This window comes from Aphelocoma coerulescens, chromosome 18 (genome assembly GCF_041296385.1).
Source record: "Aphelocoma coerulescens isolate FSJ_1873_10779 chromosome 18, UR_Acoe_1.0, whole genome shotgun sequence".
NCBI lineage: Eukaryota > Metazoa > Chordata > Aves > Passeriformes > Corvidae > Aphelocoma > Aphelocoma coerulescens.
In genome coordinates, this window is record NC_091031.1 from 4,725,230 (window position 1) to 4,735,174 (window position 9,945).

The following is a 9,945-nucleotide window of genomic DNA, read 5'->3' on the forward strand; positions in this document are numbered from 1 at the left end:
AGGCTACTGTTGGTTAAGTATCAGAATTACTCAGTACACAGTGCTACAAAACAGGACCCTTCCTGTGGCCAGATGAGCTCTATAAACAGATTAATATTCTGTTTATATTTGATTATACATGAGGGCAACTCAATCTTTCACTGATGCCCATGGAAAGATTTCTTTTGAATGTAAAGGGAGCTGAGGTGGATGAGGCCCAAGAAGTGTAGCATAATCAAAAATATAATTAGTTTTCATTGACAGCAAGTACGTTCTAATGTGTTAAAGGGAACTGCTCCCTAACAGTGTCTCCTCAGTTTAATTTCAGGAGATGCATTTCCACACAGAACTTGGTAAGTTCCTGCACATGCAAGGTTGAAAGCACTGTGCTACTTGGGGGAGTAGATTCTCACCATCCGCAAACATGAACTGTGATTCACCACACAAAGAGTTCGCTTTTAACAAGCCTTTAAACTAGAGTAGTTCACCTACAGTCGTTGTTCCGGAGTAAATCTGCACTTGGAAAATTGATTCTGTATTTCACTAGCAAACGTCTTGGGGTGATTTACAAATCCCATTTACTCAGCTGCTCCTTTGAAGTCAAGGGACTTCCAATACCAACTACACCAGGCACAGGGAAGTAAACCAGAACGAGTTATATTATAACACTGATAGATAAAGAGATAAGATATTTATAGATAAGACTTCTCTATCCCAGTTTTACAAATATCTTATCAAGCACTGCCAGTTACAACTGAACAAAACACAAAGCAAGCATTTCTCATCACTGGCACTCTCTCCTGTGCCTGCCCAGCAAGGCAGCCCATCCTGAAACTACCACTGACAACTTTTCTAGTGCTCTCTTTACTGGGATTTCCAGTTTTCTCTTTCTCTTCATTTAAATACTTTTCAACTAATATACTCCAATTCACTCTAAGCTTATGAGATCATCACCCGAATCCTCCTTTGCATCTTACAGAACCCACTCCACTCCTGCAACCTGAAAGATTTCTAAACCCAAAAAGGATTGTTATGATCATCAATGTCATCCTGCTGCAAAACAGCCAGTGGAATTTCGTCATTCTTCCTCAGTGCTGCACAAGAAAGTCACTGATCTGCCTCCAAATAAACACAGTAGTGCAAAAAGCAATTTGGATGCAGTTTATCTGGCAGTAAGGATTTAAAAATACTTCTATTAGTTTATATAAAATTATACAACGAGACAAATAAACCCCAAATCAATAAAAGTTGTTACTATTACTCATTTCTCCTTATTCTGCTTGTTAAAACCAGAAACTGCATCTTCTCATTAAGAAAATGTTTAAGACCTATGACTATCTGTAAGAAATAAGCCTTCTGTCTCCTGATTTCCTGATTTAATTCACAAGCTGTGTTTCATTAAGAGTGGTAAGCCAGAAATAAGTGATTTGCTCCAACAATTACTTGAATTCACTCTGGCTTTGCTGCCTCTTTGGCATCCCTCTATAAACTACCGTGTTATTAGCTCCTCACATTAATTTGTTTTATTGTAGTTTAAAAGGTTGTTTGACATTGGTTTTCTGAACCCCATCCTAGTCCCAACTGCACTCGGTCCCCCAGCACCCAAAGTTGCTGGGCGCATTGAGAAGCATTGAACAGCGAAGTGCAACATCCCAAGACTTCTCCTAGGAAAGCGTTTCTTGCTGGTTCATTTCGCTGGAGCCGCAGCCCTTGATTGAATCACTGGAGGGAACGGTTTCCAATCAGCGCATGTCGTCCCCTCATTGTCTCTGGCCGGAATCCCACTCCCATCTACACTGATGTCACGATTTACACCGGTCCCACTGACGCAACGGCTCTGCCGAGACCGGTGGCGCGACTCCAGATTTACGCTGTGTCACTGAAGGGCTGGAGGGAGGCAGGGATGGAGCCCTGGCTTCCAACCCATCACCCGGCCGTTCTGGGGCGCCTGGACAGGCGCTTCCCTGTCTATCCAGTCACTGCCGGCACCGCACTGGCTCCGCTCCCAGTGCCCCACGGAGCCCGGCACCCCGGGGAGAGCTCAGCTCAGCCAGGACGGACAAAACCCAGAATAAATACACCCTCCGAAAGGCACCGTGACCGGTCCCTGTACCCCAGGGGAGCGGGACCAGGTCAGCGCGGGGGTCTGGGCTGCCCCGAGGGACGGGGGATGCTCCGGGACCCCCTAGGGAAGGAGGGAGCCGGGCTGCCTTTGGGGAGGACTCCACGGGAAAGGGGGAAGGCGGCTGATGGCCCTGAGGGAAGGGGGCTCCAGGCCGCCAAGGGGAGGGCTCTGGGATCCCCTGAGGAACGGAGGGAGCCCGAGCCGCCCCGAAAGGAGCGGGACCGGGCTGCTCTGAGGCACGAACCGGGGGCTCCCTAAGGGACGGGGCCGCGGTGAGGACAGGTGGGTGACGGGGCGGCCCGGGCGGGGTCAGGCACAGCAGGTGAAAGTTGCGCGGGGGCCGGGGGTCGCCGCACTCACCTCATCCCCTTGGCCGAACTGCAGCCCCAGGGCGACGAAGTGCTCCACCCGGATGAACCCATCCGCATCCTCATCACACACGTCGAAAACCTCCTTGAGCTTCCGCAGGAACCGCAGCAGGCTGGCAGGCTCCATCGCGGACATTAGCTGGAGGCCGGCGGCACGGCCGCGGCCGCAGCAGCCATGATCGCCCGCGCCTTCAGCGGGTGCGTGACATCAGCTCCGGGGAGTGGGGCGGGAGCGACGGCGAGAAGGAGGAGGAAGGGATGGAGGGAGGGATGGAGGAGAGCGAAGGGAGGACGCGAGCCCCGGCGGATGGAGGGAGGGAGCGACGGACGGGAGAACAATAGGGCAGAGCTGGAGGACGGAGCTGAGGGAGGGAGGGAGGCGCGGCCGCCGCCGCCGCCAGGGGGCGCCGCGGGCAGCAGGGAGGCCCCGGCGGGGCCGGGCGGGAGTGGGGTGGGACGGGAAGCGCGGGACCGGGGGCACAGCGGGGCCGGGGGCACAGCGGGGCCGGGGGCACAGCGGGGCCGGGGGGACTGCGGGACCGGCAGGGCCGGGGGCACAGCGGGGCCGGGGGGACAGCGGGGCCGGGGGGACAGCGGGACCGGCAGGGCCGGGGGCACAGCGGGGCCGGGGGGACAGCGGGACCGGGGGGACAGCGGGACCGGCAGGGCCGAGGGGACAGCGGGGCCGGGGGGACAGCGGGGCCGGGGGGACAGCGGGACCGGGGGGACAGCGGGACCGGCAGGGCCGGGGGGACAGCGGGGCCAGGGGAACAGCGGGGCCGGGGGGACAGCGGGACCGGGACACTGGGACTGGCAACAGCGGGACTGGCGGGACAGAGAGAGCGGGACGGGATTTGGGAACAGCGGCGATGCAGGGAAACTGCCCCAGGAGCGAGGGAACGGGCAGGGAGCGAGGCAGGATGGACAGGAGAACAGCAGCAGCAGCCCGGGACGCAGCCAGCCTGGCATCCCCTGGGCTCTGCGGCAGCGGACGGACCCGTTTGCATCCCCTTCACTGCTCCATACCTCAGACCGACACCCCAAATAAAACACCAGTCACACTGCAATATTTTTTCTTAGAAAAAGCCTGGTCTGAACAGTTCCAGGCTAGAGGGGAAAAGTCGAGTGTAGAAGAGTTAAGGGGTAATTAAGGCAAAGCAGAACAAGCGGAGCTCCCCGCGCTCCGTTGCGCTCAAGCGAGCAGGCAGAGCCATGGGAAGGATCCCCTCATGGCTGGGCTTGGCTGGGGACTGGCACTGCCCACCCCTGCTTTAACGAGACAGAGCAGGTAGGGAAGGGATGTCCCTGCCTTTGCAGGATTCCTCATTAAAGCCACCTGCAACTGCTGTACTCCATGGCTGGGTTTTAATTTGATGTCTCTGCTCTGGCCCTTTTCTTTCTCTCAGGAGTGTTTTGGACTGTCTTTGAAGCCCACAGCTGTGAGCTGCCAGAGGGGAGACCGGGAATGGTTCTGGTTTCTGCACTGTGCCTCAGACCAGGCGTGATGGGTCCAGCTCTTGCGGAGGAAGGAGCTCTGGCTGAGTCAGGCTCAGGTACTCACTGCCTCTGCCAGCACTCCTTTCCTGCTGTAGATGGTGAGTGCCGATGACCATCAATCACTGAGTGACATTCTGTAGGTGATTGATAACCAACTAAAATCCAACTAAAATGAATGACCATGTAAGTGCAGTGGGTTTTGAATCAAAACAGTATCCATTCATTTACTTCTTGCAGTAAGAGAGGTCCATATGGCCCTAAACAACCCTGAAAATCCCATGATTAGAGCAAGCTGCCCAAATTTATCTCTTTTGTAGAAACCATTGTGTTCTCAGGAAGTTTTATTTCTTTGAGCATGAGTCTCTCATCCCTTTTATGTGCAAATTCAAGGTTTGGAAAGAGGCTGGCTTGACAGCCCTGTAGCCTGTAAGTCAGCTGTCAATCAACAACACGGTGACAGCAATACAATTCCCCACATAGACACCCTCAGAGAGATAAGGAGCTGATTCCAGAGCCTCTGCCACTTTGATCTTCCTTTATTTTTATAAAAAAACATGGAAGAGTTCTCCTTTCCCTCTCTGATGTACTAAACGGTCTTTCCAGTCTGGAAAAAGCAAAAAATCAAAGTGCAGAGATCAGATATGAACCTTAGGAAGCAAAGAATTTCTGAAGAGATGTGAAAGGGAAAAGGGGAGCAGAATATTTGATCAGCAAACTTCTCTGAAGCTGTCTAGTTAGAGCAGAATTCTTAAGACATGGGGATGTTTAGCTTTTATCTTGAGACCCTTGAACTCTTCAGGTTATATGGAGATTGAGCTCAGCACAGCCCTTGGGGGCACCTATTCAAAAATGTGTGAGCTGGTACCCCTCGGAGTTGTGGGAAGACACTTGTGTGGAATCGGCTCCTGTTAGTCTAATTGCTCTGAAGTGAGTTCAACCTCTTCAAAGGCTCAGAGCACATCTGTGTTACTGTCCCACTTCATTTGCTGAGATTGTCTCAGTAACTCCTTGCTCTGACCTCCCTCTCTGTGGGCAGGTGGGCAGCTGTGCAGGCCCAGACTGGGAAGTGGAGTCACAAAAAATATTGTGGTAGAAAAAAAAAAAAAGGAATATTCCTGTTTGTCAGGACCATAGGAGGAGTTCCCCCACCTCAGAGAGGTTGTGCTCAGTTTCATGAAATCCAGTTAATTTCCACTGACTCTCCTTTATCTTATTCTGGAAGATGAAGGAACTTGGTCTAGATATGCAAGTAAGGGGCAACATGGATTTAGACCAAAACTGTCAGCATTAAAATCTGTGTCATTCTTGCACTAATTTGGAAGGGGTGGATGCAGGAGAAGATTTGGGTTTAGACGCTATGGTTTGGGGAATTAGTGCTGAAGTCCAAGAACTGCCACAGACAGCCTGAGTGCCAGCAAGCACTGGAATGAAGCTGGTAAGAGAGCTGGAGAGGTTGTAGAAGCTGTCATTAGAGACAGCTGAATATGTTGAGCAAATATCTGACAGCTGGGAGATGATTTGATAGCACTGAACACTGGAGAATTGGGATGAGAGATGCTGTCAGTAAAGGTCTGGGATCTTAAATCTGGGAGTGTCCCATGGGGGCTAAAATCAGGATAGTGAACCAAACACGTGCCATGCACTTGCTGAGCAGCTGCACTGCCAAGGTGAATCCAGGAGGTTGTTTTTTATTTCCAGTGGTGTAGCTGGCACTGCTCCTCGCTCATCCCTGCTTCTCCACTTCTAGGTAGGACATGCACCAGTGGGCTATTTTTCCTTACTGGCATATCAAACTACTTGTTTAATCAGAGATATTTGGAAACTTCTTCATTTGACTCATAAACTATGTGAAATAAGTATTTTACATGCCACCAATCTAGTTTCCTGAACTTGAAATATGACTAGTGGTGGTGCTACCACATTTGCCTGCTGAGAATAAAAAGTTCAAGAGGAAATATTTCATTGCATACCACAGGCCATGGCTGTCGTTTGCAGGATTTCTTTACAATTGGCTGCTTTTCCATCAATGTCAGTTCCGCTTACATAGCAAATTGTAATCTGGTGTCAGAAACAGCATCTAAGGAGGGCACTCCCAAGGGCTGATGGCCTTATCTACAATTCTGGTTGTGTTCCAGCAACATCCTGAGACCCAGCCCTTAAGAACAGCTTCATAGTACAATTTCTTTATAATATCCACAATATAGCTCTCCTTGAATATTTAAATTCTCAGTCTTACTGTATTTTGAATCAAATCCTGTTTCCCGCTGACTGCTCTGATTAATAACATATGTGTCTTATCAGCTAGACATTCTCTTTAAATGTCACAAACAACACGTAACAGGCAGAAATAACCAATTTATTAACACCCTTGCCTCTGAGAAATTAAAAATATTACTTAAGAGGTAATGGAGTTTTCTCAGACTAGCTTAATTAGGTACAGAACAGAAGCAAGATATTTGATTTTATTTTTTTCTGTCTTTTCTATAATCTATTTTTCTATTACAAAAAGTTCAACAACAACAAAAGTTAGAAATTTTGGTAAAACGTTTCTACAAGCAAGGATCTTCCTTTGAAATTTTCTAGGTGCTATGGGACCTCACCTTGTAAAATTTTAGTGGTTTAATTTTACACAGTATGAATGCTCTTGCTCGATTTTAACAGCATTCTTACCAGATTATGAATTAGGCATGAGCAAAACGCAAAAAGATGAGCCCAGTTAGAGAGCAACTGCATATTAATGCCTTATTTGTTTCCTCTTACAACACACGTACTACTCAAAGACCAAACTACCTATTCTCCCGAAGTTACAGCTAAAATTAAACAATCGTCTGTCACGGTTCACATACAGCTGATTCCACCATGAATTCATAGGATCAAACGAATATTCCCTAGTGTTTCCAGGGACAGCACCACGGGTGCAGATGCCAAGGCCAGCGCGTTCCCCTGGCATTCCGAGGTCTCCTTACTCCACCGAGTGGCCGGTCACTCCACTGCACGTGCGTCACCAACCCAAGGCACGCCTGCCGAGGTTGGCAAGAAAAATAATACGTAAAGCAGAGGTGAATGGACAAGATTTCTCCCTCTTCCATGTCCCACAGTCCTCCAGATGCCATGGGGCCAAGCCTCTCTTCTTGGTACATTCCAAAAACCTCCCTGCTGTCTCAGCAAAAGGACAGCACCTGCCCACTTTTCTCTGACCAGCTCCGAGCAGCTGGGCAGGCTTACATTTCCCTCAGATTTTAACGTGCAATGGCATCTGGCAACCTCTTGAAAGCAGTAAAATGTTTAAAGCTGCAGGACAACCCTGTGAAAAGCAGGCCCAGTGTAGTAGCAGCAGTCAAGCTATTTTCAACTTCTACTCCAAAGAGGGCTGTCAAGTGACACGCAGACATTCCTCTCTGGCTCTAACAAGCAAATCACATTAAGACCTAAACCCCAGATTCCTGAAGACCTTTTTTTTCTTCCTTTCTGTCCCTCAATTTGTTAAAAAATAAATGAATCATCTAGAAAATCATCTAGCAGCTATAACAGACTGAGGATGCACCAGCCAGAGTATTTTTTTAGCCTAACTCAACCATAATACAGCATATAAACTGTTAAAAGTAATCTTTTACTGCTTCAAATGAAGTTTCTACAATTTTGTTTATTTTGTCCCATCCAAGATGGATCACACAACATCTGAATAAATATGTTCCATCTGCAGTTTTAGTAGAGCTAACTACAGGAATGTAATTCCCAGATATTGGTGTATTCAGCAAGGAGAAATGGGAATAATAAAAAGAGAAAGGGAATAATAAAATTAGAACATGATATACCATACTGATGCTAATGTCAGTCATCACTTGTTGTGTCTCCAAACAGATTGTGTGAGATGAGTCCAAGCTGGCTGATAATGGGAGATAAAGGACAGAACAAAAATATTTATACAGGAGAATGTAGGTGCAGCGTCATTATTGCTGTGACTAGCCACAGACCAAGTGGGGCTAATGCTGATGAGCACAGTCTGGTTCAAAGACATGCTGCAACCAGCTTGTAGAGAAATAGCCCTGAAAAGGAGACTTCAGGAACAGAGAAGCAATAGAAAAGCAGCTTAACCAGGCTGGTTCTAGCAGCCTTTATAGCTGCCCTCAAAAATGACTGACTGTGGTAGGCACTGTCAAGTCTAGGGACTACAGCTTGCAGATGGAATTATTCCAGCTGTCTCTTACACTTAGATCGTTCACAGCATTTTAAAACTGATACAGCCCTATTCAGAACAGTATCTACTTACAAATGCTGGTGTTGAAACTGGAGGATAAAAACTAGGGAAGAACAGAAATGAGCTCTTGGATTTGAATCAGCTTCAGTAAAAGTGAGGTTTGCCTCTCTGCTGTACAGTCACTGTGGCCTTGCTTTTTCAAGTCCCCTGTGAATCTGTAGTTGTGTTTGCCTATGTGACATCCAAGTGAAATTTGGACAAGTCCTACATCCTAAACCTTGCCTTATCACAAATGTACTTTGGATCCAGATTTGTGCAATAATTAGATGGAAATACTGAACAGCAGAGCCACAGTGACACATTAGCTGGAATCTGTATGGTTTTGGTCTTCTGAGACACAATACTGTGCCCTTATAGTGCCTTATTTTCCAACCTCAAGTAGGTTAGGAGGAGGGAATTAAAAAAGGCATCAAAGTATGCTTTAGGATATGTCCTGAAGATTAACATTTCAGGAGCATTTCAGACCAGTGCTGGAAGTTCTGAAGTCCCCTATGTGGGATATGGCTTGACAGTATTCCCAACTGGTTTAGACCATTGGTATAGTTAGTTCAATAATCAATTCTGCTAATGCTTGCCACTGAATTACTTAAACACAGGTGACAAGTAATGGTCAATATATGAAACTTGTAAGGATGCTTTGCTTTCCTTGACAATGTTTTAGGTGACTGGTTGAAAACTGCTGCATTAGGCCATGCATGCTAATACACCTCTTCTCCTGCAGATCCATCCAACATGGTTCTCTCCTACCTCAATCAGCCACCAAAAAGAAAAGAAATCCTCTCCAAGCAGTGACCAAATGATTCATTTGTTCCTCCACAAGACCTACAACTACTCCTTAACTATCAAATCTATTACACAGCAAATGCCAAAAACAGGTTCAGAGAAACTTTGTGAGGGTGAACTCTGCTCTGTTCAAATTCTTACTCTTTCTGCATCAGTTTGTGGGCCAGATAAATTACTACTCCATCCCTGAATCCCTTCTGGAAAAACATGAATGTGTCTCAGGGTTCAGAAGTGACACATAAAAATTGTGCTGCCATACTTAAGAATATTTACAGGATAATAGACACAACATGACAATGAAGAAGTGCTCCAAGATTTCCATCTTACCTCAGAATTTCCTCAGACATTCTTCTTTTGTTGTGGCTTTGAAAGAAACGTCTAGGTTTCTTTCTCTGGCTTGGAAAAGGCAGATAGTTATAGAAAGCAAAAACTGTTCATGCTAAAGCAGCAGTACTGAATTACTGATTTTTAACAGAGATTTGTTTCTGTGAAAATTAACTGATAGTGAGCAAAATAAGTCAGTGGCTGTCAGGCTACCTATGCAATCAGTCTGCAGCTGTAGAGGATGAAATACAAACACTGAGCTGTTTTCTTATGACTGATCCAGCATCTGTAAAAAATCTTATTAATATTTAGAATGAATGACTCTAATGGATTTGCCAAGTTACTGCCCTTATCTGGAAAAGGCACAGTGCATGAAATCAAAGTGGACAAAGTATGTCACTGCTAATCAGATACACAGTGGAACCTGAACTCCTTTCAAAGCCAACTGATCTCCTACAGCATCTGCTGGACAGGTGACCTACCTTTGTGATGATCTAGAGCTGTGACACATCAGTGACAAAGCCTTTGCTGGAATAAAATGAATCTTCCTTGATGCTAAAGGATTGCTGCTTTGTTGTTTGCATTTAAATGAACCCTAGTTAAAAGCCTGT

At 47.1% G+C, this 9,945-nt stretch overlaps 1 protein-coding gene and 1 long non-coding RNA gene across 4 annotated transcripts in view; one reads left to right on the top strand and one right to left on the bottom strand.

Moving 5' to 3' along the window:
* RAB11FIP4 (RAB11 family interacting protein 4) overlaps positions 1 to 2,630 on the bottom strand; it is a 121,688-nt gene extending 119,058 nt beyond the window's left edge. For both annotated transcript variants that reach the window (XM_069032440.1, XM_069032439.1), the window contains exon 1: positions 2,465 to 2,630. In XM_069032440.1, coding sequence (XP_068888541.1) covers positions 2,465 to 2,608 — 144 coding nt within the window. In that variant the 5' untranslated portion in view covers positions 2,609 to 2,630. The remainder of the gene's footprint in view (positions 1 to 2,464) is intronic.
* LOC138120031 (uncharacterized) lies at positions 2,584 to 9,894 on the top strand. 2 transcript variants are annotated; one of them, XR_011155707.1, is made up of 3 exons: positions 2,584 to 2,670; positions 3,879 to 4,067; positions 8,949 to 9,894. It is a non-coding gene; the product is annotated as an uncharacterized lncRNA (long non-coding RNA). The 2 variants fall into 2 exon arrangements; XR_011155706.1 differs by lacking the exon at positions 2,584 to 2,670 and adding an exon at positions 3,277 to 3,760.
* The last annotated feature ends 51 nt before the right edge of the window (positions 9,895 to 9,945 follow it).